Source organism: Rhipicephalus sanguineus, chromosome 3, assembly GCF_013339695.2.
Source record: "Rhipicephalus sanguineus isolate Rsan-2018 chromosome 3, BIME_Rsan_1.4, whole genome shotgun sequence".
NCBI lineage: Eukaryota > Metazoa > Arthropoda > Arachnida > Ixodida > Ixodidae > Rhipicephalus > Rhipicephalus sanguineus.
In genome coordinates, this window is record NC_051178.1 from 9935933 (window position 1) to 9962762 (window position 26830).

Here is a 26830-nt window from a genome sequence, read left to right on the forward strand (position 1 = left end):
CGGCATGGCCGAAAATGGCAGCACAGGAGCAGATAGGCAGACCGCTAAAAGACTAGAAGGGAGGAATGCCCCGTATTGGCCGGTTGCAATCACATGGCGTTAATGTCTCCCATGTCGGTGAGCACGTTAAGAAGTAAATTAGAAACAAAACAAAAGCCGCGTCCACGTCACATTTTCCTTTTTTTTCATCTTCACTCTCTTTTCCTTTGACGGCTCTCCACGGTTTCGTATTCGCCAACCTAGTAGAACTCGTTGTTGGGCTAGTTGGTGCATTGCATCAAGGAACAACTAAAAACAGACAAACACAGGAAACGGTGAAGGAGACAGGAAAGCCGCTTTCCTGTCTCCTGTGTTCGTCTGTTTTCGGCTGGGTATAATTCCTTCATTCGCCAACCGCTCGCGCTATGTCAGCACGGCAGCGTATGGTAGCCGGCGTGCCCCATTTCACTGCTGCTAGCGGTTGTTTTCCAGAAGTTGGTTGAACTAAAGCTCCTCTAGCTTTTAAAAGTACCAAAAGGTTTTGATCGAGCCGGTTGGCAACATGTGACCGTTCCACCTTCGCGTCCTGCCCTAAGGGTCCAGCGGCAGCAGCGCTGTGCTTGTGTTAGGTGCGGATGTCTGTGTTTTCAAGCGGGAAGTTGAACCATTTTAGTAAGCATGGAGTACTTCGCGCACGCCTTGCATTGTTGCTGCATACTGGAAGTGCCTATGTACCTGATGCTTGAGTAGACGCAGGAATTTTGTGTTTGAATTGAATGCTTGGAGCATGACGTGCTTGTATGCAGGGCTTCGGCTGCCTCACCACGTGGAGGACAGAAAAAGCTTCTTTTTTTCGTTTCTTGCGGTGACAAAAATATCTGCCTAAAGAAGGTATGGCTACACAAAATCAGGCGCAAGAAATCTGTGCCCACATAAAACACCCAGCTGTGCAGAGTAAATTATTTTGCAGTGTTTATAACTTCAAGCCGCTTTTTGCCTGGTCAACGTGCTTTTGTTCGTGCACATGCATGAGCATCATCTCAGCAACGCTATTATTGTTTCAGTGTTCTTTATGCTGTAGATTTGCGCATAGTAATCATTGTAGGGTCACGCCCTGTATTTCTCACAATAAATAGCTCGGGACCCCGATACAGCTGCATTTGTTTACCTCACCGGGCTGGTTTAAACACTAAAAGCTCACAAGGAAAAGACCATTTGGGACTATGCTTTTGCCACACCTTGCCGTGTTTTGCTGCACTGCTGTGCTTGAAGTCGATCAAAGTTTCTTCGTTGAAGCATTCCGCGTGATATCTTCAATGCGTTAGACGAGTTCAAGTAAATAATACTGCAAGACACCAGGTGGAAAAAAAACTGAAACCATATGCCGTACCAGTGCGTAAATCACGGCGGGGGGGGAGTCCTTACCCTCCTTGCAAGTGTCCCCCCTTGAGATTTATATTTCAAACGTACTATGTGAATTTCTTGAATGAAGAAGGGGGATTTTGAGGGCTTGTTTCTCTGTTTGACACAACCTTAATGAAAAGCAGCCGATAATGAAGCCAAGGAAGGTCGTTAATCATACTGTTTTAAGTGTATCATTGTTCTAATTGTGGTTTGTGAGGTTTGAAGGGACGGGGAGACGCTTGCACACATGCCTGCGGCGGCAAGTAAGCTGGCTTGAAGAGTGCAGGACTCGCCTGCCCGCCTCACGCACACCCGCATGCACAAACGAGCGCTCGCCTTGCAGTCGACGGGGCTTTGAGCGTGCCATGTGCGATGCCCTCGCTTCGCGCTGTCGTCGGAGGGGCAGCTGCACAAGATGCATGCGACTCCTGCTCGTGCCAAAACTACAGAATTCGGGGCAAAATCTCTTGGCTGTCGGTGGTGAAAATTCATTATATCGAGGGTGTCTCCCCCTCACACTTTGTTACATAGAGGTCGCAAGTGCATGTGCTTCTATGGAGTAATGGTGGGGAAAAGAAAAACTTCATAAAATATCGAGGAATTTGTTGTATGGAGGGGCAGGATTAACTCTATTTTGCTCTGTTGCTTGTTCGTGAGGGATGACAATATTGAACGTTTGTAGGACATCGTCATGGTCTCTATAGACCGTTTTCACGGAGAGAAGCGTAGCCTCGAACCGGTGTATTTTCGCCCCTCTCCCTCTCTCCACCACATGTCCGCTGCCCGACCGCTGCCGCTGGTGTGTGCGGATTCCCGAGCTTTGCATTGCGTGGTGCGTGAGAGGTCAGCGTGTTTCCATTTTTCGACGCGCTGAAGCAATTGTGCTGCCGCAAATCGAAATCTCGAACGAGAACAGGTTGACCAGTTACCACTGCGCTGTGTTTGGTTGCGGCGGAAAAAAAAACGTAAAAGACTGGCAGCCGAGGCATGCGAAGTGCACAATGCTTTTAATTAAATGACTTCGCTTCTCTTACTTCGCACGCCTTCTTCTTCCGCAAATCGTATATTATATGTGGTGTCTTCACTTATGGCCACTTTTTCAAGTCATCACACCAGCTTGTGATTGTGCTTGCGTGCTGGTACACTTTATTATCTGCACCAAACAGAACCGATGTCAAGGCTGACGATTAATACACAACATGTTCGGCCAAGAGTTGTTCTCTCATAACATCAACCTATCTGATTTCTATGCTACAGCACATGATTTACAATGTCTGCAGCTAGAAAATGTTCCATCTTAGTGCGTGCAATTTCGAGATTATCGAATTAGCACTTTCCAATCTACAGTGGAACCTCGTTAATGCGTACCTGCCAGGAACGCCGCATAACTACGCACTAAACGGTAGTACGCATTAACCACCAAGTAAAAATTTGCATCTCCTCGCGTACGCCATCGCCGCCAGCAAAGAAATAAATACAGTGCCACAGCAAATATTGCCTAAAGTATCCATTGTAAAGCCTTTTCTTTCTCTTTGCCGAAGTGGAGAAAAGATTCTGGTACTCTCGCACGACCGTCCGATAGCACGCGGTGGCGACGCCAAGGAGCCTTTCGGAGCTATTACAGGTTCCGGTATACGCAGTGACCGACATAGCGACACAACGGACAGTGTCGGCTTTCCACGATATATGTGCGTGCGTCTGTACCGCGATCTGCTCCTAAACGAAAACTGACACAGTTCCAGTGAAACACTGTACGGCTGCGTGGAGCCGATCGTTTCCTGGCTAGTTGCGTGCAGCGCGTCGCCTTCTCGGCTCACGCCGTCGCTGTCGGACCGCTTGCTGTACCGCACGCGCGCATTTGTCGTGGGAGTGTTCTTCGTACCCACTTCGCTCCAGACCGTGCACAGATGCGGCGATGACGAACTTCCTGCAAGCGATGCGCACTTCGCGACGCTCGCGACGTTCTAGCGGTCCTGACAGTGGACGGAAGCGCGTTTGGGTGGTCGCCCAATAAAAGCGTGCAGTATGGTTACAACAGCGCTACGCTTGCTGTGCCGTACGCTTGCGTTTAGCGTGATAGCGTCAATACAAAGAGGTTTCGCGTCGCCCGCGACCAGCAACGCTCAACTCCGCAACAGCGAGCTGCTTTCATTTTTACAAAGCAGCGCGCGCTTGAACACGGCCCCGCACAACGACATGGCAGCGATCGGCGGCCCAGCCCGTGCAGGTTGTCGCCTATTAAAGCCGTGCAGTAGGCTTAACCCCTTCAGGGTTTTCGCCGTACATGTACGGCAGAAGCCTCCTGGTACCAAAGGGTTTTCGTCGTACATGTACGGCATAGCGTTTATTTTTAAAACGCGCGCCTTTTTCGATCATTTCTCTTGTTTGGCCTGTGCTTCAACACTTCGGGAATATGTGGAATTTTTTTCATGCGCCGATGTCTCTCCGTTGTATTTTTTTTTTGCCTCCCAAAACGGCGCGCCGCCTATCGCTTGCCCATCCGAGCGCGTTCGCGGTGCAGCTGGTTTAAAGTGCGCGCCTTTTTCGATGATTTCTCTTGCTTGGCATGTGCTGCCACGCTTCGGGAATACGTGGAATTTTTTTCATGCGCCGATGTCTCTCCGTTGTTGCTTTTTTTATGCTTCGCAAAATGGCGCGCCGCGCGCCGGCTATCGCTTGCGCAACCGAGAGCGCCCGCGGCGCGGTTTGGTTTCAAACGCGCGCCTTCTCCCTTTTCTCTTGCTTGGAATGTGCTGCCACGCTTCGGGAATTCGTGTAATTTTTTTAATGCGCCAATGTCTCTCCGTCTTTTTTTGTTTTCTTTCCAAAGAGGCGCGGCGGCTTGTAGTCTCGCATCAGAACGCGCGCACGCGGTCCGGCTCGTTTCGGTTTCGTCCTTCGGGTGGTTTTCGCTTCTTGCGCCCGCAGAGCGGATGGCTGTTTGGTTTCTAATCTCTCAAAGGGTGACCGCTTGTTACTCTCTCATTTATTGCACCCCGGCGCGCGATTACATCTGTTTCCGCGCGGCGCTAAATTACACAAACGACGCCGCCGTGATTGCGTTTCCTGTTTTGGGTTCTCGGAAAAACTAACTACGTCTTGTTGGTGATAAGACGAAGTATTACTGTAGCTTTTTCACTCATTTTGCTTTCCGGACGGGCGCAGAACCATAGAGTTTTCTTCCGTGCGCTCACTAACGCAGTTCGCTCACGCTATGGAAGTGCGCGTCGGTTGCGCTGCTGCCGGTGAGTCAAGCAGCGATTCTTCCGATGCGGACTATTCCCCAATTGCCGATCAGAATCTGATTCATTGTATTTCAGTTCGTCAGACGAGGAGTTTTGACGAGTTCAGACTCCGATGACGATCAAGGAGCGACATCTGAAACGCGTGCGCGGGGAGCCATGCTTCAAAGACTATCACACGCTGAAAAGTTTTTAGTGTTTGAGCACGAGCGTTTTTAACCGGAAACGTAGTCTGGTACGCTTATTTTTGTATGTTTGTAAGCTATGTTTAATACAATGCATAATTTTTATTCATAAAAAACTGTGAAGCTTCTTTTTTTTTAGGATTCTGCTTGATTTTACTACGAATAAACCATATGTATGTAGCAACAAAACTGATTTTTTTGTCACTTTACGGTCACGAAAAAAAATTTTAGACAATTTTTTTCTTAAATAGAATCGTCTGAAGAATTTATTTCAGCAATAAAAAAATTACATGTTTTTGGACTGGATTTTGCGAAAAAATTTGACCCTCAAAGGGTTAAAGTAGTGCTGCGCCGCACGCCTGCCCGAACAGATATCCTTGTGATAAGGTTGCTGGCGATAAGTCATGCTGGCGCGTTCGTCGGTGGCCGCCGCCTCACCTTCGTTCTTTCCCGATGCTTATCCGCAAAGGCGTCGCTGCAATTGCGCGGAAGTCGGGATCATTGATCGACCAGTGTACGCACTTCTCGAAAAGACGGAAAACCTTTGGCGGCACATTATGGCGTGGAAGTTCAGCGGCGCAGCAAAATTTTATGCCACAAAAAGTTATCGCGGTACGCAGGGTACGCACTAACCGGTAGGCGTAGGACGAAGCACTACGGCTTAAGCGGTCAGCGAATGCATTAGGCTGTATGAGACTTGGTCGGGGATTCGTCGCAACTATGTTTTAACCGTTAGTACGCTTAAAGCGGGTACGTATTAACGAGGTTCGACTGTACATGACAGAAAGGGCCGCATGACACGTGTGCTTTGGCGCAGGTACGCGTCTCTAACGTTTCGTCGAGAGCACGTTCTTTCTCGACTTGTCAATTTTCTGACGATAACTGGGGTAGCGTTATGACAGCCGCATCTTTTTTTTTTTTTTTTTTGCGCGGTAACCTGGGTGCCGTGAACAATCGGCCCACGTTCGTTAAAGCTAGGTCGTTACCTGGACACGTGTGCTCGTCGTAATGCTTCTCAAATACTCGCCAGAAAACAAACTGACTAATGTTACCAAAAATGGGCGCCCTTTTGGAATATCGCTAGTGGCGGCGGCTCGCGCCGAAGCGAACTTACGCCATGCCATGCTTTGAAGGGGTCTGCTCTACGTACGGCTGGTGCAGAAGCCTAGCTCCGGTTCCAGCCGCAAATAGTCGTACCGTGCACGTGTCAACGTCCCCTTCCCGTAGCGCGAGTCATCACAGCTACGACGGGTTCGGGCGAATAAGGCAACAGGCTAGAACAACAAACAACACTTTATTGCTACTCTAGCAATAACGCGCAAATGTCGCGTAGAGGGATAGTCCGCTCTAGTAGAAAACAAAGGGTAACGCTTACGCCTTCGGTCGATGGTCGGCTGGCGGGTCTTGGGGCGGTGATGTGGTACCTTGCAGGTCAGCAGAGCAAGAGAGAGCTTCTCTCTGCCTGGTCGGCAGTTTTGTCCACCTCCCGTCTCCCTCACCACCGCGAGGGTTGTTTCCCTCGCAGGGGCAAGTTCCCTTTCCCGTGAGCAGGGACGCGAGGATTGGCGCGAGGAGCGGCGGGAAGAAGTTGCCCGGAAAGGGGCGACGGTGCTCCTTTCCTAGTAGCTCCTTGGCTCCCGCCGTCAGTTCGTGATCGCGTCAGCGTTAAGGAAAGTAAATGGGCGCGCGTGCTCTCCCACATCCTCCTCCCCTTAAGAAAGCCCTCGGACGACAGAGACGGCACCATGAGGTAATATTTTGTTATTCCTCATCGAGGAAGGCTAGGACGGATCGGTCCAGGTCCGCGCCTTCCTGCGGTCGGCCCTCTGCCATGGGTGTCGCCGGTGCCCCCACTGGCGTCGCCGCTGCCTCCGAAGTAGCCACCACCGGCCTCGTTGCGGTCTTCGCGAGCGTTCTCACCCGCTGCCTGCGGCTTGGAGGGGGTCTGATTGTCGTCCCCATGCTCCTCCCGTGACACGTAGCGTTTCAAGTCACATACGTGCACCGGTCCGCCGCTCGGTTTGCCTTTCATGTTCGCGAGCCGATAAGCAAGCGAGGAAACCTTCTCTCGCACTCGGTATGGCCCGGACCATTTCGGTGCCAGCAAGGCTGCAAACTGTTTGCTAGCGTCGCTAAGAACATGATGGCGTCGCAGCACTAGATCGCCCACTTCGTAGTGTATGTTCTGATGCGAGCGGTCGTACTGCGCCTTCCGTTGTGCCCTAGCAGTGCCGAGATTACTGCGTGCTTTGTGTAAAGCTTCCGCTAGCTTCTCCCACAGCTTCGCTGCGTATTCAGCTCGTGCTGATGACGCCACTAGCGCTTCACTGCGATCCGCGAGCACAGTCTCCATCGGATTTGGCAGTTCTCTGTGGGTTTATAATCTTGCACAACTTCAAGACTTTCTCTCTATAAGTGGTGCAAGTCTCTCCAGCTCTTTGTGTAGTGTGTCCTCTCCACGCAATTCTTCTTGGTGTCAGAGTGGCTGAAACATTTATTCTACAAAGAGCTCCCACGTAGTTAAACAATCACAGCATATCCACGGAGTGAATGATGATGACTGGGCAAAGCTGCGGAGGTTCATCGGTAAACCGTGAATCTTCCGTGAATTCTGCCCAGTACATCATCACCGACGTGAGATCGGGCGCGTTTATACTAAAGGTTCGATGAGTTATGACGACTTGCAGCTCACTTTAATTTTACATGTACGCTGTGAATTTTCATTGTTTAGAAAACCATTGCTTTAGAAAACATCTGGCGTCTTTCGTTAAGCAGCTGGCGTCTTTTCGTTTTGCTTTAGAAACATCTGGCGTTCTTTCGTTTTGCTTTTACAAAACATCTGGCGTGTTTCGTTGGTTTATTTCATCAATCAACAGCGTTTTGAACAAAATTTTTATTGTTTAATCACGCACAGGAGAAATCTCACCAGGCACTACCTTGGAGGTAAACAATGGCTGCTAATGGGAATGAGAGACAGAAGTCTGCTTTTAGCTAGCACTTACACTTCTACTAACGTTTCCTACTGGAACATGCCAATGGCTGCTAATGGGGAATGAGAGACAGAAGAATTCAGCTTTTAGTTAACGCGCACGCTGCGAATTTTTTATTGTTCAACAACGCACAGGAAAAATCTCCCACCGGCACCACCTTGGAGGTCAAAGCGTAAGACTGGTTACGCACTACGACTACTACGACTACGACTACGAGGGACGAACGGGTGCCGCCTTAAGGAGCTTCGCCCCTAAAACTCTTTATGATTCTCGTACCACATCAGGATGGTTTCTGTCAGAAACAAAGCAACATTTTCGAGCTTGGAGATGGAGTTCCAATGGTTGTACTAGCTCACCCTGTTATAATGTGTGAGCCACTTATTCACATCTCCTGCTCTTCCTGTGAACGGGCATGGTTCCATGTGTGTTGTTGACTTATGCGGGGTTGCAACTGGCGCTGGGTCTTGTCCTTCGTTCTGGAACATGGTGAAAGTTATTGGGGAAAGACCAGCAAGACAGCGGCTCCAGTGCGTTTCAAACGGTTGTGGCTCCATGGTACATTGTGTACCCAGCACCTCCACTACTCTACAAGGAGCACAAAAGGTGTTCATTGAGGTGCAGCGTAAACCTCAGCGGCCCTGAGTTCGCACCAAGGCTGTCGCTGTTCCAAGGAACGGCTTCCTCCTTTCACTTCTATTGTTCCTGACCCACTGCACCCAGGTGCACACTACGCACGACTGTAACAGTGTATTTTTATCCCTGCAGAAAAAAACTATGTTGAGTGTTCTTTTTTTTTTTAATGATGCAATAAGTGCTATCTTCACCCTGACATGAGTTTGACAACTGTATAGTTAAATGGAATGAGAAATGTTAATCCTCCAAAGGCTACAGAAATTAAGCATCACTGTCTAGTGACTGAGTTACCGTTTACATACCACATACTACAGCAAGTTTGCTGCTTATTGGTGATATGAGTCGTGAGCACACGCTAGGCTAATCAACTAAAACTATTAAAGCTGTCCTTATCCTTCCCTTGTGATTCAACATGCTTGGAAAGTGTTGCAGATGGAATGGGTTTATTTACTGGACAATGCTGCATCTTGCAGGGGCGTGAGCTACTGATACGAATGCTGGAGGTGTTTGTGCTCAAGTTCAAGACCATAGCCAAGTGTCAGCTGCCTGTACTCATGCAGAAGAGGTAAGGAGCTGCCCAGCATATTTTTGTGCCAAAAGTGCAAGGATGGCTTTTCTGTAGGAAAACATTTGTTCAGTCACTTCCTCCAAGCCTATGTGCAATAAATAGAACTTGACCTTTCAAGCTAGCCTGCCTCTCATTGTGGCAACAGAATCACACTTATTTATATCAGACAGATGATGCTAAGTTGTGGCTTGAGAACCTGCAAGCTTTATCTGCTTGTAGTTGGGAAAATTGAACAGTAAGAGAACTTATGCCTCTTAATGCATTTGTGCAGAACTGAACCCTGCTTTTTGATGTGCTTTTGTGCATGTTCGATGCTTGCATTGGAACAACTCATCTTGGAGTGCTCCGTAATTGCTTTCTGTAGAGTTGGAGATGGTTGGTTTGTGCATAAGCACTAGCTCTTGGGCCAGTTGGTGCATGATGAACTTGAACACGGTGCTACCAGTGAGTAAACAATACACGTAGACAAAAAAAGTTGCGTTAGACGTCGATGAATGCTGGACTGTTCTGTATTGGAAGGTATGGTTGGGCGCAACTCTCGAGCGCATCGGGCGAGTAAGTGACGACAGCCGAGTCTCCGGGCGGACAAGTGACGTCAGATTTACAGTCGACGTCCGATTTCCCGGACCCTCAAGGGACCGCGAAAACGTCCGGAAAATCGGGCAGTCCGGAAAAACGAATGCACGTGAAAACACACATTTTTGGTAGGTATTTTTCGCTGACGGAGAGGGTCACAGCCGGAGTACAAGATTCCCATAGCCAATGCATTGTTTAGGTGGCTCTGAAAAGAGCCGTTTATAAAAAAAAATACGACGTGGCCGGCACTACCTCATAGGTCAGCACTTGGGCGCAAAGAAGTCGCTTATTTTCTTTTGCACGGTCCGCTTGCCCGCGATTATGTCTGCCTCAATTTCAGTCAACGTCATGTTGCCGCTGTACACCAATGACAGTGTCATCAGTGCTCGCGTCAACTCCGTGTTCGTTGGCTGTGTAGGAGCTGGCTCTTCGTTCTCGGTGTCGGAGTCATCGGAATCCTCCGTAACTTGATGAATGATTTCGTCATAGGTCAACTCCGCACATAGCTCGAGGTCTTTGTCAGCGTCGGCGAAGCCCTCAAGGGTTATCTCGGCTGGAATCAACACGCCGCCAGCGCGCAGATCGTCGAAGGCAACGTCCGCGGATGGCAGTTCGTCATCGTGAGCCTACGAGGTGGCTTTGTGCGCTTCGAAGGCGCGGACGAAGACGAAGGAGCAGTCGGTGCCATTGCTGTAAACGGCGAATCCGCTCGACGAAAAGCGCAGCACGAAACAGCTAGGAACTCGGTGGATGCTGAAGGTCGGGAAACGTGATCACTGAAGGTAGCGCGCAGCAGCAAACGATCAACCGCAGACACGACCGCAGAGCTGGCACAGCTGACAAAACAACACGTGAACGAACACAGTGAGGTTTGGCTTGGCTAAGCTACGGCTGGCAACGGATTGACACGTGCGGTTTCGAGGTTACGGCAGCCGCGGCGCGGTGCGGCGTTGCTGCTGATGCGAGTATGGTGGGTTCAAGGATATGAAAATGAAAACAACCAAAATGGCGGCGTCGGTGGTGACTTTGGGTCGGCGGTTAACAGTAAAAAGTCCGGGAAATCGGATGGCGAAGGCTATAAGCGTCCGGAATTTCGGACTTTTAAATACATTGACTCTACGGGGAACTTGACGGTGCCACAGATGAGTCCGGGAAATCAGGCATGTCCGGAATTTCGGGCGTCCGGAAAATCGGACGTCGACTGTATTGGCAGCCCTTATTATTGAAAGCAGTACATGCCGCGCTGCCATCTGGCAGTACTGCTGTACACTACATGAATGGTACAGCCATCTAGTGGTACTGCCGTACACTACATCCCCCCACGGTAAACTTCAACAAAACACATGCACCAGAACTCATGGTCCAAAAGAAAACAATGTTCACAGGTCGAGTCTTTTTGGCCTGCGGATCCTCCTGCCATACCGCGACCGTGAGACGCGTGACGTGGAAGCAGAACCCTGAGGTTCCTCTGCAGTGGAGGTGCTTTCCCGAGGCGACGCGGTTTGCTGGTCTTGTGCTGCTTGGTCAGCTCCAGGTGTTGTAGTCGTCTCGGGCTGATCCGCCACTGGGGTTCCAGGTGGGTTGGTAGTGGGGGTTCCCGTCGTTGGCACCAGGTGCATCCGCTTACGCTGAAGTACACCCGTCGGAGTCTCCACCACGTAGGAGCGCAGGCGTTGAGCTGGCCCTAAGACGGTTGCTGGGGAGTTGACATCTTGCACCCAGACCCGCTCTCCGGCCTGAAGAGGCCGCAAGGTGTGAGCTGCATGTCTTCAGTTGAAGTCTGACGCTTGGCACATCCGGTTGTCTTGGTCACGTTGAGTGATTGTGACCGAAGGAGGCCAGGCTGGCTCCAGCAGGTGCGACGTCTTCGGCAGCCGAGTCTGTAGGCACCTACCTATGAGCAGCTGAGCAGGACTCCCTCCATTTACCCCAGGTGTGTCCCGGTATGCCAAAAGAGCCAGGTAGGGATCGTCCGCCTTCTGAAGCAGGTCTTTGACTGTCCTCACCATCCGTTCCACCTCCCCATTCGACTGTGGAAAATGGGGGCTGCTGGTGACACGGGCGAAGCCGTAGGACTTGGCGAAGGCGGGGAACTCTTTCACAGCAAACTGAGGACCGTTGTCGCTGCGCACCAGTCTCGGAATCCCATGGCATGCGAAAACACTCTTGATGGCGTTGATGACCGCAAGTGCTGTGGTTGAACGTAGACTGATTATTTCCGGGAAGCTTGACCGGTAATTCACCAGAAGGACAAAGTCTTGGCCGTTGAGATGAAAAAGATCGATGCCGACCTCTTCCCAGGGCCGACTTGGAGTGGTTGAGGGCAGCACGGGCTCCGAGCGCTGCACCCTGGTTTCGGCACACGTGTGGCAGTTAGACACCAGTGTTTCTATCTGGTTGTTGATGCCCGGCCACCAGACCGACTCCCGAGCTAAAGCTTTGCATTGGTTGATGCCTTGATGCCCGTAATGGAGAAGCTCGAGCATGTGGCATTGAAGGGCAGACGGCAGGAGGATACGGGACCCTTTCAGAAGCAGTCCCTCACAGACGCTGAGGTCTCCTTGGTACTGCCAGTACCTCTTCACATGGAGAGGCAAGTGGGACTGCCGAGGCCAGCCGTTGGTGCAGTACTGAAGCAGCAGACTGCATTCGCCGTCGTTGGCTTGGGCCTGGCGCAGGTGCTGGAGCTGCGACAAGACGATATCTGGGAAGGAGCGGACGACTTCTTGGGCAAAGAGCTCTAATTGATTCACCCGGTTGGATGAAGGGGAGTCCAGCGGTGCGTGTGAAAGGGATTTTACTGGGGAAGCTGTTGCCAACAGCTTCCCCAGTACGTAGAATACTTGGTACTGGAAACGCATGAGCTTCAAGCGAAACCGCTGGGTCTGTGGTGGCAGTAGGTCAACATCCATAGAACCCAAGAGAGCCACTAGCGGTTGATGGTCCGTCTCGAGGAAGAACTGAAGTCCACGGACGTACCGTATAAACGCGTGTAAGGGCTGCACTTTTTTTCAAGAAATGAGGGCCAATTTTCAGGGTGCGGCCCATACATGCGTCATTTTTTTTAATGTAAAAACGCACCAGTTAGCGAACGAAGAGCGTTTATTGCAGTATACGACATTTCTTGCGACATACGTGCTTAAGGGGAGACCCTGCTTCTGAAACATGTTTCTTGTTTTTGAGCGTATCATTATGAAACTTTCACAGCTTATGTATTTTTATGTGCTGATTTCAAACATGCAATTATTGTTCTACAGTGAAATCTCGGTATAACGAACTTCAGGGGACCGCGGAAAAATGTTCGTTATTCTGAAAGGTCGTTATATTGAAAGGCCAAAAATTTACCATAACAATAGAATTTCAGTAACGCAAACGTCCTACCTTTGCAACGGTACGTCCTTGAACTCGTTTCTCACAACAATGCACACGTGAACGTCAGACAAGGCACGTTTATTTCAAATAGTCCGTGATCGTTTTTTTGATGGGTGCAGCACAAACTCTGCGTCACGAACGATTCTAGACCGTCCGCATTTTTATCCGCCGCTTCGGTCGCTGTTCCGCTTTTTTCTATGAATATGCGGAGTTTCCTCAAATAGTCCAACGCATCTGTGGCCGACACGGACTCGTCGCGATCTTCGGGTGCTACCGTGACATCGTCGTCCATGTCATCGCTGCAATCCTTTAAGGCCCAACTGCATGCACGCGAGTTTTGAGCGACGGCCGACAGGATTTGCTGTCGCGGAGGGCCATCCATTGCCGTCGCTTGTCGCAGGGGTGCAATCGCGAAACGATGCTATTTCCGATCCCACACGGCTGGCTGATCGCGCTGATAACGCGGACGGACCGTCGTTCTGACCACTGGCCAAGCGCGAAAAGCACGAAAGGCATTGGAATCTGAAATAGAATCGTTCCGTGATAGCATCCCAGGTTTCTGGAAAGCCAGAAAACATCGCTTGTCGCCCGGAAGTGAGCATGACGATATCCAACAACATGGCAGCATCTCTGACCCTTGCTTCGGTTGCAATTTGCTCGTGATGCTTCCAATCGGCGCGTACTTCAAGGAATGCAAGTTATAGACTACCTTATTTACAGCCCCATCTCACGCGGAGAGCGAGGCAACGGCCGTATTTTGTCGTTTTATGATCGACGGTTCGTTTTGATGTTTCGGTGGTAGCTTGCTGCATTGGTGGTAGCTTGCTGCAATGTCAACATCGTCGTCGTGTGAGGTAGCCCTTCTCCCTGCGAAGCAACGATGTGAGGCGCTGCGGCTTTTCTTAAACGTTCTATGACAGCAAGAGGAAACGTTGTCGAGATGCGCCTCGTGGACTAACCCCAACATAACGCAGTTTGCAAAGTGCGACGTAGCGTAGGCAGCGTACGCTTCCGGGCGCCCCATGGGATCACAGCAGATACTACTGCCGCGGTTAAACATAAGATTGCGAAAAAAGGAAGTCCCGAAACGCTTTTATGGCATCTTTATCTCAAACAAGACAATAATAAATTTGGCATGTTGTCATTCATCTACTCTGTAATTCTTTTTCGTAATTTGCCTGCGTGCGCGCAATAGTTTTCAATCGAGCAGCGCGACGGAGCCCGTTTGTCGCAGTCGCCTTCGCTCGAAAGTCGCGTGCTATGCACACTATGCATGCGGTTGGGCCTTTACAAAACCTGATGCGTTGTCGCCTCCGCAACGAAGGGGAAAAAAAAAAAGTTCTCCGCCCGCGTCTTTCTCCTCCCGTGCCATCTCAGGTTTTAGCGGGAGGGCGTCCGCTCTTCGCGCTGCGTCGTCTGCTACCTTACAGCTCCGACTGCCATGACCGATACACTGAAATCTAAGAATCCTCGCATTTCGGGATATAAGTTCGTAGTACTGAGGTGTTGTTAAGATTACACGGGAATTAAATAACGATCGTTATTCTGAAATGTTCGTTATTCTGAAGTTCGTAGTAGTGAAATATTTTTACCTTGAAACTATAAGCAGTCGGCACGGGATTTCTTAAAAGTTCGTTAATTTGAAATGTTCGTTAATGTGGTGTTCGTTGTAACGAGATTTGACTGTAATACAATATGTAGTTTTGAAACTATTAAATAGTTTTTGTATTGTTAGGAGCAGGCTTTATTTCTAAACTGTGAGAGTTATCAAGCAAATCAGCCTATCACAATAACCTGGAATCAATGCTGTATGTAATAAGACAAGAATGGATGTTCTAGGCCCATTTGAACAAAAGTTATGGTATGTTGAACATTCCCAGCTTGATCCCAGTTTGACCGAGCTCGAAATCGCTGACTTGCCGAGTGTTCAACGTACTATAACTTTTGTTCAATTGGGCCTAGAACATCCATTCTTGTTTTATTGCAAACAGTATTCATTGCAGCTTATTGTGATATGCTGATTTGCTTTGTAACTCTTGCAATTTATAAATAAATCTTGCTCCCAACAATATACATGAAATATTTAATATTTTGAAAACAGCATAGTGTACTAGAAAAATAATTGCATATTTGAAATCAGGACATACAAATACATAAGCTGCGTAAGTTTCATAAAAATGTACTCAAAAACAAAGAAATATGTCTCCGAAGCAGGGTCCCCCCTTAATCGTCGTCACTCGGCGAGTCCTCAGACTTGGAGTCCGAGATGAGATGGTGTGCTGTGAAGCGCCATCACCCCACAAGCAGTCATCTTCCGTGCCATCGAAGCTGTTAGATATCCCGGCGACTTTGAAACTTCGGGACACAATGTCCGTCGACACCGAGCTCCACGCAGATAGGGTCCACCCAAGTACAGTCGCCAAGGCTAGTCCCTTCACACGCAGAATGTCCGTTGTGAGTGCAAGACCATCATTCCGCACTTCAGTCACATAGCGGAGCAAGTCTTCTTCCAAATCGGGAAACTTGCACTGCTCTCCTTGGAAAGCGCGCTTAGTGCTGTTGGTGTTTCGCAAGGCTTCTTTTTGAGCACACCAACGTCGAACACACTTCTCGTCAACGTCGAATTTTCTGCCGGCGGCACGTTTCCCATGCTTGAGAGCATACTCGATCACCTTCAACTTATAGCCAGCAGTGTAGCTATTCAGGTACAGTAAAACCTCGGTAATTTGTACTCGGTTAATTGGGAATCCCGGATAATTTGTATTATTTGTGCGGTCCCAAATTTTTACATGTAAATTTAACCGGATAATTGGTGCGGCCAGTCTGCGACTTCCCGGTTAATTGGCACACTTGGCCGCGACTTCCAAGATATGCAAAGGGTGTTGCGAATCTCGGAGGCTGTAACTAAAACATGCATTTTTTTTTTTTTGATGTACGGATCTCGAAGGCCATGTTTTTTTTTACCGGAAATACGTCGTAGACGCCATGTTTTAGCAATTGCCAGGCGGCGATGCGTGCGGTTGCGATCATGATCATCATCATCTCAACAGCGATGTTAGCCACTCTAGCGAAGTGAATGTTTTGTGGAGTCTTTGTGCCATTTGGATGTCGGCTGGCGAGCATTGTGCGATTCGGTGCGACTGCTCCATTTGTCTCCTGTCTCCGCTTGAGTGTCTTCCCTGTGAATTAGTTGATTGAGGTGTGCTTGGAAGGAAGATGCCGAAGTACAAGAGCTTGTCCCTGTACGAAAAGGTGTGCTTAATTGAAGAGGCCAGCAAGTCGACAACGTCGAAAACGGGTCTCGCCGAAAAGCACCACGTGCCTCTGTCAGCGCTGTGCAACATCATCAAGAATAAGGAGAAAATTCTCGATGCTTACAGCAAGACGCACTCGTCAAAGCGTACACGAGTACGCCCGCCTACGTACGCCGACGTTGAAGCAGCTCTGATCGACTGGCTGCAGAAAGCCAACGCAGCACACCTTCCTGTGAATGGGACCATATTGTGTGAGAAGGCCAACCAGCTGGCGCTGCAACTTGGACATTCTGAGTTTAAATGCAGCAATGGATGGTTTTGCCGATTTAAGGAGCGCAACAACCTGACATTCGTGACTGTTTGTGGCGAGAGTGGCAGCGCGGATCAGTCTGTTGTCGACGGCTGGAAGCAGCACACCTTGGCTCCACTACTCGCCAAGTACGAAGCAGCAGATGTTTACAACCTTGATGAAGCTGCTCTGTTCTACAAAATGTTGCCTACGAAGACGTTCGCTTTGAAGGAGGCAGACATTAAGGGGCGGAAACAGAACAAAGATAGAATCACTGTTTTGTTTGGTGCAAGCATGTGCGGTGAGCACAAGCTGCCACTGCTTGTTATTGGGAAGACAGAAAAGCCTCGTTGTTTCAAAAATGCCCAACTGCCATCCAAGGATGACCTGATCTATAAAAACAACAAGAAAGCTTGGATGACGGCTGCACTCTTTGAAGAATACGTGCGGCACCTTGACCGCAAGTTTGCGGCCGCAGGGTGCAGCGTTTTGTTCGTTGTCGATAATTGCCCAGCTCACGGCGACATTCAGAACCTGCAGGCAATCAGGCTGGTCTTTCTACCCCCGAACACGACGTCGCTATCGCAGCCGATGGACCAGGGCGTCATACACCATACCAGGAAAATATATCGCTACAATCTGTTGAAGCGAATGCTCCTTTGCTATGACAACGGAAAGGAGTATAACATTGACCTCCTCGGTGTTATTTGTCTCATTGTTCACGCATGGAGGCAGGTGGAGGCCACCGTTATTCGACGGTGTTTTGAGCACGCCGGTTTTGTGAAAGAAGAGGCAACCTCCGCTGAGTTTGCTGTCACCGCTGTCACTTGCCCGTTTGATGAAGAAGGGGAGAGACTATCTGCGCTCGATATGAGGCTTTGCACGCGGACGAGGAGTGCACTCCAGTCGGATTCTCCGAGTACGCAAATGTCGAGTGCACAGTGCAGACGTGTTACGCCGACATCGACAGCGAGATAGCTGCGAGATCGACCGATTCGGCCTCTAATGTTGACAGCGATGACGAGCCCTCCCGAGCACCCCCTTTGGCGGATGTCATCGATGCCTTGAGTGTTGTGCGCAGCTTCGTCGAGTGCAACGGCGGCGAGGCTGAGATGCTGCGCCTCATTGACAGGCTGGAAAATATGACTTTCAGTGCTGGGAACTACCGAACGCGTCAGTCACGCATGGAGGAATTTTTCTCCAAGTAGGCTGACTTGCCACAATAAAGGTGTGACTTCCGTACATCACGTTTTCTGGCTGATTTCTTTGATTTCGCGTTGTTTCGGATAATTGGGAATCCCGCTTAATTGGGATATTTTTCTCGGTCCAGAGGCCTTCGAATTAACGAGGTTTTACTGTACTCGCCCATCTTGCCAAAACGTGAACGCCGTGTAGAAAACAAGCTAGCACGAAGGTCATCGAACAGCGCAGAAAACTACAGCAAATGGCTGGCTGAACTGCACAAACCGAACAACGCGAACGCACGAGACCCTTGCGAGACCCGCGAACGACATGCCAAAGTTGGTGATGCTAATGTCGATATGGATGCTAAAGTTAAAATCCTGCTTTAACCTTTAGTTGGCGGGTCTATGAATACTAATAAAAAAGTTAAAATTTTTAGCCCACTTCACGAACATCTTAACACGAATGAAATCCAAAAAAATACACAGTAGACTCCCGTTAAGGGGAGACACTGCACCAAAAATCAACTCTCTTACTTACTGGCCTAACTTGATGAAAATTGCAACACTTATTCAGTTTTTTTAGCAGATTCTGAAAATGCAATTAGTTTTCTTCTAGCCTAAATAGTTCACAAGATAATCAGAAATTAATTGTCACTATGTAATATTCAAATTAAAAATTAACCATTGATTAAAAATAACTTAATAACATGTTTTTAGACTCTCTGAAGCATAAGGAATACAACATTGCAAGCAGATTTTCAATCGCAGAATTAGATCCAAAATTAGAGCCCATTGAACATGAGCACACCATGTAAGGCAATAACCAAGTCAGAAATTGCTTCATATAAAAAATCTGTGAAATGAAAATTAAAAAATCTGCTTGCAACAATCTGTGCTGCACTCATTCAGCTACACAGTGCAGAAAGAATTATCACCATATCTGCATCTGAAGCTGAGATATCGCAGCGATGGCTGCTGTGTAAGACCATTATTTTCATTTTGAGAAAAGTAAGAAAAACGAACGCATGCTTTATTTACACAAAAAATTAAACAAAATATGTACAGATTCCCCTTGCAAGCCACTAATAAGCTCCAGGGGCATAGTCATTTTGATCCTTGCCACCTTTGTGCCGTTTCTGCAATGTTCGTTGCACATTGTCTGCAGACACACGTTTGCGCACAGATGACACTGATCGTCGCTGGTCCTTTTCGCGCATGCGTTTCATGCTTCGATGGCCAGGGTTCATGCTCAGTTCGTTGAGAATTCCCACTGAGGTCTTTTCACGGCCTGCATTGAAATTCATGACGGCTTCAGCCACAGCTGCCTCAATGCTGAAGAGTGATGCATGCTTTTCTTTTGGAGCGAGCGACCATATCAGTGAGTGTAGGCTCTCATTAGCGTTTTGTGTTTTGCCACGCACACACCGCTCGAGAAGCTTCTTCTCGGATAGGCGCTGGTGTATGGGAAGCAGAGCTTTCGCCACATAATCAGGAAGGTTGTATCTATGTCCTGGTGCTGGCTCCCCTTTGGCTTGTGCGGCATTTCGACGGCACCAAGAATCAGGACCAGTAGGACAAAGGCTGTGATTCGATTGACTATCGGTTGATGTTACATGATGATAAGTCGCCATCACAGCCTTTTCCATTGCCTCAAGGTCGTCACTGTGGGACTTGATTGCCCAGCCATAGTAGGAGCTGAGTTTGTTGACGAGGTCTCCCGTCAACCTCCCCTTTCCGCCAAGTGGTTTGTCACCCTTGTGTTTTGACAGCAGATTGCGGAGGGCTGTCCCCATACGCTTTTGAACGTGGTTGACACATTCCTCCTTTTGAATGTCGATGAAGCCGTAGACTTCAGCCTCCTTTAGGGCGAGGAATGTCCTGCTGTCACCGTCTGACAGAACGGTCGTGTACCTGAGTTGGTGCCTCTCCCAAGATCTTTTGAACAGGATAAGGCCCGCCTCAACTTCCATCTCACCGGACTTCTTATCCGTATTTTTTTGGCATATGTGAGTGGCCTTCCACTCCTCGTAGTGGGGGTCATCAGGCTTCGGTCCGCGTTCGCAACCAGCGCAAAAGTTGCTCAGAACGATGTGGTCTAACACGAGCCCGGAAAAAAGTTCAATGACCGCACCGACCCCAATGTGGGACGAATGTCCGCGGGTCATCCAAGACCCGTCGTAGGACACGGCAATATTGCCAGGATTGTCCATGTCGAGCTCGCTGTACAATTTGCGGACCGATTCTGCACTCTCGTTTTGTTGCTTCTCGACGGCGCGTTTCGCGGCAGGCGTCAACTTCATTTTCTGGTAGGTCTGCCACGTTTTTGTGTGCAGCCCGCGGTGGGAAATATTCATAACGGCGAAAATGTCGTTCAGTGCCGTTTGTCGGTTGCCAGTGGCTTGCATCGCGCGCGCGGTCAGAATGTTTATTACAAACGGATTCACTTTTTTGTCCCCGTTCACGCGCGGCGAGCTCCATACCGCTGCTTTATCGCCGCAGTTGGTGCAGAAAAGCATTAGTTTTACGGCAAGACCATATTCGCGCTCGTCTTGGTAAATTTTGGCGTCTCCACCGCATAACTTGCACTTCAGGTGTCCGAGAAGCGTGTTCACTAAATCCAAACACACCACGGTGAAAGTGGTCTCATCAAGCGGGCAGGCACCGGAGTCGCTCGCGGCCAGCAAGTCCGCCTTTCGTTGCGTTGCGGCAGTCTTCGAAAGCTCTTTCACCTTATCTTTGGCTCTCCTTTCACGCTCAATCATATCTGGAGGCGCCAAGATAACAGTGTCGCGACGAACGCAGCCGACGTCGGGGGCACTCGTCGACGGGCACGTTAGGCCTACTCCGTCAGTGCGCTCCTCGGCCGTTCCGTCGTTCGATGCCTGCGGTAGTTCATCTTCGCCTTGCAGTTCATCCTCGATGACCATCGATCGTTCCGCAACTCTTCTGATGTTCAATATATGCGATTTTTTTCTCTTTTTGCCGTACTTGTGTCGGCACGCAAACTTTCCCGCTGGCATTGTTGATCCGCGCCGTACGACAGGGTAAAATGGCGGCCGCGCACTGATGCGCTCGCGCTTGCAGACGATGCTCCCAGCCAATCGCGTAGCCAGATTTTGTCACGTGCTCTAAACAACCAATAGATATCGCCGTTTTACCACTTTTTCGCGCCGTTTTTCTGCCGACACGCGTGAATGGAAGAAGGCGCTGGCGCGCGAAAATTTAAGACGAAGGGCTGCTCTTTCAAACGAGACCAAGATAGCGGCGAGCGAGGCTGGGGCACGAAAGCTGCGCATCGTTGAAATGGCACTGTTTTCAGTTTTATGGCTACGCAAACTGAGGCAAGAAAAGTAATTTTACGGTTGAAATAGATGCGTTTGATGCATAAAACTTAACAGATTGGTACAATGGTGCATGTAGGTTTCGAAAATTGCATTTTCAAAAATTCGCTTTTTTCGCGATTTTTCGGTGCCAAAGACCCGTGTCCCCCCTTAAGACGAACTCGAAGGGACCGCGGTCATCTATTCGTCTTATCAGGAGTTCGGCTTATCAGAAGTGCCCCCAAAAAGAGACATGCTAACATGCCAAGTGCATCCAAATATGTTACTTGAAAACACTGAATGGAGTAGACTTACAGTGGGGGCAAAAAGACAAGAAAAAGCATTTATTTGGCTCATCTAGATAAAGACTGTGCCTTCAAGCAGAATATTTACACGAATCTTACGAGCACCCGATTTCGCGTGTTCAAAAATAAAAATGCTCGTTAAGATATTTGCTATCACATTTTAATGATAAAACTGTAACACGCTCCTATGTTGACGATTAGAAAAAAAATTAAGAGACAAGTACAATTTTCCTTCAAGGAATGTAAAATTTATTGTCCTGGCAGTTCGTTTTCTTCTGTGAGCCTGTTTTGCTGGCTCTAAGATCACTTCTGGATACTCCTCGGTCGCGTGCTGTTGCCTTGACAAAGTCATTATACCTGAGTTGCTTAAGAAAGTCTGCAAGGTTTTCTTTGAGGTCCGGATATTTTCCCGTTTTCGGCCCGTAGTAACTTTTCCTGATCGACGTGCAAAACCATCGGGCTACTCACGGTCACAAGCCTCGCCACGAAAAAGACACGACGCAGCTATATTCACTGTGCAAAATAGCCTTCCTTTGTCGTGCGCTTCCGTAATCAAAATGGCTCATCACAATTTGCAGTTCACTGGGAACAGATAGAACGTGCACAGGTCCTACGCGAACCAGCGCGAATTGACCACAAAATACATGTGCTCGGGCGCAATTGTGTGATGGCGATGACAATGCGCGTGACCCCTCTGACGGGTTTCGGCTTCGTACTCGATTGTAATGCACAGACCATTTTTGTTCCTGTTGTCGCTTTCTCCCCCCCCCCCCCCCGCCCCCCTTGCGTTCGCCCCTCAGACCACGGCGGAGGGGCCCCAAGCTTTTGTGTTGTTCTGTTCTCCTTGGTACTCCAGCTGGGAAACCGAAGAACGGGGGGGGGGGGGGGGAATCAAAAGGACGCAGTGGCTTGGGGGTCCAAGTTGTAAATCCCTCACTCTTTTTGTTTCTTTCTTTGCTGATAAAGCCCACACCTCCCCCACCCACAGGTTGGGGGTGGTGTGGGCCCTTAACCCTCCCCTTGTGTTTTCATTGCGCGAAATAGCCACTTCCGTGGCTTCCGAAAGGTTGGGGGTGAGAGGGGATACCGGCTTTATCCACTGACCGGTGTTCTTCGTTTATCTCGCGCCCTCGGTGTCGCGATTTGCTTCGCGTCTTTGCTCCAGGAAGCGCTTTTTTTCATCTTTTTTTGCTTTTTCTCGGTCCCCTGAATGCCCCACCAAGACTGCAGTGTTCGTTTCGCTGAATCGCTAGCGTTGTTGATCACCGCGAAAGTTCGTCTTAACAGAAGAGTACAGTTGGGCGGTTCGTCTTAAGCGAATTTTTTTTGCATTGAGTCTATGAGAAACCAAACAAATGGTCCCGTATTGTTCGGTATAAGCAAGAATTCGTCTTAACCGAGTTCGTCTTAACGGGAGTTCACTGTATATATATACTCTGGAGACGATGATGATGGTTGCGTTTCCTTGCGCCATCTATCGACTACGCCTAGAAGCTTACGCGCGCGCGCATTTTGAATACGTATTGGTTGAGGAAAGTGTGGGTGCGGCCCTTCCGCGGATTTTTTTTTTTTAGAATATGCACTTCATAAAAACGGGGTGCGGCCCTTACACGCGTTTATACGGTATTCCTCGAACCTTTGCACCGCCCAGCTGGCTGCCAAAGCTTCTTTTTCTGTTTGGCTGTACCGGCGCTCTGTGCATGTGAGGGAGCACAATGCGAAGGCGGCGGCTCGACGGTCACCGGACGGCTGTTCTTGGAGAAGTGCTGCCCCGAGACCATAGGAGCTGGCGTCAGCTGAGATCGTGGTCTTGTACGTGGTGTCGTAGTGAGCCACGCAGAGGTCAGAGCACAGTAGCTTCTTCAGTTCGGAGAAGGCAGACTGCTGCGCCAGGCCCCAAGTCCAGGCAGAGTTCTTGAGCAGCAGTACTCGGATCGGCGCAGTCACCTCCGAAATGTGTGGTAAGAAAGGTCCGATGTGGTTCACGAGGCCTAGTAGGCGACAGACACCTGCAACGTCTTCAGGTGGATGCATGGCTCTGATCGCTGCAACCTTGTCTGGGTCTGGAGAAATTCCTCCTGCGCTGACCACGACGCCAAGGAACTTGACACTCGAAGTCGCAAACGAGCATTTCTCGTGGTTGAGCGTGACTCCTGCCTTTGCTAGCTGGTCCATGACTTGTCGGAGACGGCGGTCATGCTCGGAGCGTGTCTTGCCAAAGACGAGGATGTCGTCAATCATGTTCAATCATCGCTGTGCAGAGGAAGAATGAGCGAGTAAAAGACAAGAAGCGGACCGATATTTGTTTCGTAAAACACACCAACAAATTCACTGATTGCCGTACGAGTGTGGTGTATAAGGTCCCTTTCAGCTGCGGCCGCTTCTACGTAGGACAAACGGGCCGATGCATTAACCAGAGATTATTGGAACATAAGAGATCGCTAACAGGAGGCTCACCTTCTAATCTATCTTTACATTGTCGAGATTGTAAGTGCACGCCAAAATTCGATGAATGCGCAGTGTTGTACCGCCATAGAAATGAAGAAACGCGCCTGATGATTGAAGCATGGCATATCGAGAATAGTGGTAGCGCATGCGTGAGCCAACCGTCGATTAACTTGCATAAAGATGAAATCAAATGCCTTAACAGTTATCTTCCACATAGACCGCCACGCGTGCCGGATTGATAGGTTCGCCTGTTGCATGGGCATGCGCAGATAAGTTTTCGTGCCTTCTTTCTTTTCAGCCGTTGTGCGTCTCTTCAGTTGTTAGTCGGCGTTTGTGGTGTCCTGACTTCTTTCTTGTGTCCGTGTTTGCACGCCCTGTCTCTTTAGAATGTTCACCACACCCGCTTGGCCGTCGAGGGTCCGGGACATCTGCCGCTGGAAGTATTCTGGTGCAGACATGATCCCAAACGGCAGCCAAAGAAAACAATAGCGTCCAAACGGGGTTATAAATGTGGTCAATTCTTGGGACATGGGGGACAGCTTGGCCTGGTGGAAGCTTGATGTGGTGTCTAACTTGGAGAAAGCTGTAGCCTCTCTAAGCAATCCGAGGCTTTGTTCCACTGTAGGGAGCACATGACGCTCTCGAAGAATCACCTTATTGAGGCGAGTCAAGTCCACGCACAGCCGATAACCGCCCGAGACCTTGGGGACGACAACCAGCCCAGCACACCAGTCAGTGGGTGTGTCCACTCGACGAATCACGCCCTCTGCCTCTAGCTTGTCTAGCTCAGTCTTGACGACGTCGTGGAGAGGGAGTGGAATGCGCCGGGGTACGCTCAACGAGAAAGGCGTAGCATTGGGTTGCAGCCTGATGGTGTAGGTGTCGCGGAGCGTCCCCAGTCCTCGGAAGAGACTGGGATCGAGACAGAAGTCGCCCATGGGCTGTGATGTCCTCGCGACTTCGTCGACAAACGTGCAGACGCCCAAGGCTTGAATTGCCAGAAAGCCTAGCAGCGGGACCGTCTTGGTTGCTAGGACGTAGAGAAGCTGCTTGGTTGACTTTCCGTGCCACGACAGGGTAACGACGTAAGTGCCTATGACCGGCAGGATGTTGTTGCCTGGGCCTTTCAGCTTGCTCTTGGAGTCTTGAAGCTTCGACGGGACGCCGGAAAACGTACTGGGTACAACTGAAACTTCGGCGCTGGAGTCCACCTTGAAGGAAAGTGGGCGCCTATCGACGAGTATCTCGACGAACTTCACGTTCGGGCGCTTTCCCGCAACTGCATGCAACTCGATGGAGCTGGCCAAAGGCTTCCGTGTGTGCTTCCCATTAACGCGCTTCTTTTGCTGGCACACGTTCTCAAAATGGCCACTCTTGCGACAAAAGTTGCACAACGCATTGCAAGTGGGACAGTCGGCGGGAAGGTGTGACGCTCGTCCGCAGAATGGGCACAGCTGTTGCGCTCTTATCAGCTGGCGCTTGCTTTCCCTTGCGAAGGCGAGCGGCGTCGACGGTGAACGAAGATGCCTCTGCCGTGTCATGAGCTCTGCGGTCGGTCGGTCGGTCCTGCTTGTGCAAATAAATGTATTCAGTTTCTGTTTCCCTCAGGCTATATACGGGTGAAAACTTTTTTCTCATGTTTGCTATCCCCGAAATACACCTCGGACTGTGTGGGCCTGAGCTATACGCGGGTTCTACTGTACTTTTGTGAAACTAAATCAAGGCCACTTTTCTGCTCCAGGTAAACCAAACTGTAAGACTTGTTGTGGGTATTTCTCTCTGTGCAGCCGGCAGCAGGGCCCTCCATCCGAAGCAAACAGGCCTGACGACAGCGCCCGTGCGAGCCTGCAGTTCTCTGCTTCCCTGGCAGACCTTAAGGAGGAGAAGGTAGGCACAACACGGCCAGCAGAACGTAATGAGAGAGTGGGTGGGTGCTGCTGATAGTATTTATAAGAGGATGAAACACGTCTGAGTGAAATTATTGTCTGCTTCCATTATTTTCAACACGCCGTATGCTGGCTGTATCGCTGCAGTTATTCTTTCAGCTCTTCGTTCCACTGCCAAGAGAATTTTAATGGGATGCTAAACGATTGTGTGAGGCAGTCGACTGATGGTGATACTTGCGAAACCTAAACTGTAGGGATGGGCGAATACAGTTAAACCTGAATATAACAAAATTGACATATTCCTGATTTTTCGTTATATTCAGTTTGATTGTGAAAATTAGAAAAGAAATGCTCAAATTAAATGAAGGGCGAACTGAGGGCAGACCTCACCCAAAACATTTACTTAGCGGCAAAAAACTGAGTTATTTTGAGTCTTTTGCTTGTTTGTGAAAGTAGGCAACACCGAACATTCGCAATACATAAAGGAACAATGCTGTGCCATTACAGTGAAAGCTCGTTAATTCACACCTCATTAATTCGAAATTTTGGATAATTCGAAATGGTCGCCGCAGTCCGGTCCGCAGTGCATAGGAGACCATGTGTAAAACGATTCGTTAATTCGAACAGAAATTGCCGCCTCTACGGATAATTCGAAGCGCGCGCCGCCGAGCGTCATCATCGTCAAACACTAGTGGAAGCTTTTACGGCCGAACAATAGGTGGCACGACCGGTTTTTTCGAGCTTCAAGGGGCCTCCGAGCAAAGGGCGAGCAAAGTATGGCCTCCGAAATCCAGGGAGCAATTTTTTTTTTTTCCGTAGCCCTCCCGCTATCTCAGTGCCTGGCGCCACTTGTATACGTGGGACCCGTGGGACGCTGAGGAGTCGGCGTAGTAGTCCTAGCAGTCCTAGGCCGCACCCGGCAGCGTCACTTTGTTCCTCGAGCACGTTGTTCGTTCACGCCGTCAAGCCGTCTTATTCCGCATCGAAGTTGCAAGATGCCGCGGGGAAACTACTGCGCGAAGACTGTCAGGAGAAGGTGGAGATTTTGCGAGAGGTTGACCAAGGGAACTCGAGCAAATACGAAATTGCGAGGAAGCACGGCATACCTCCGAGCACGTTGTCAACCTACATACGCAACAGGACGGCCATTGAAAACGCCTATGAAGCCGAGGATTTTGGCGCCAGTCGAAAAAGG

At 49.6% G+C, this 26830-nt stretch overlaps 1 protein-coding gene across 1 annotated transcript in view; it reads left to right on the forward strand.

Moving 5' to 3' along the window:
• Positions 1-26830, forward strand: part of LOC119384790 (transformation/transcription domain-associated protein-like) — a 946434-nt gene that overhangs the window by 219051 nt on the left and 700553 nt on the right. Inside the window, 2 exon segments of the mRNA XM_049413130.1 lie at positions 8907-8998; positions 25537-25636. Of these exon segments, the coding sequence (XP_049269087.1) occupies positions 8907-8998; positions 25537-25636 (192 nt within the window).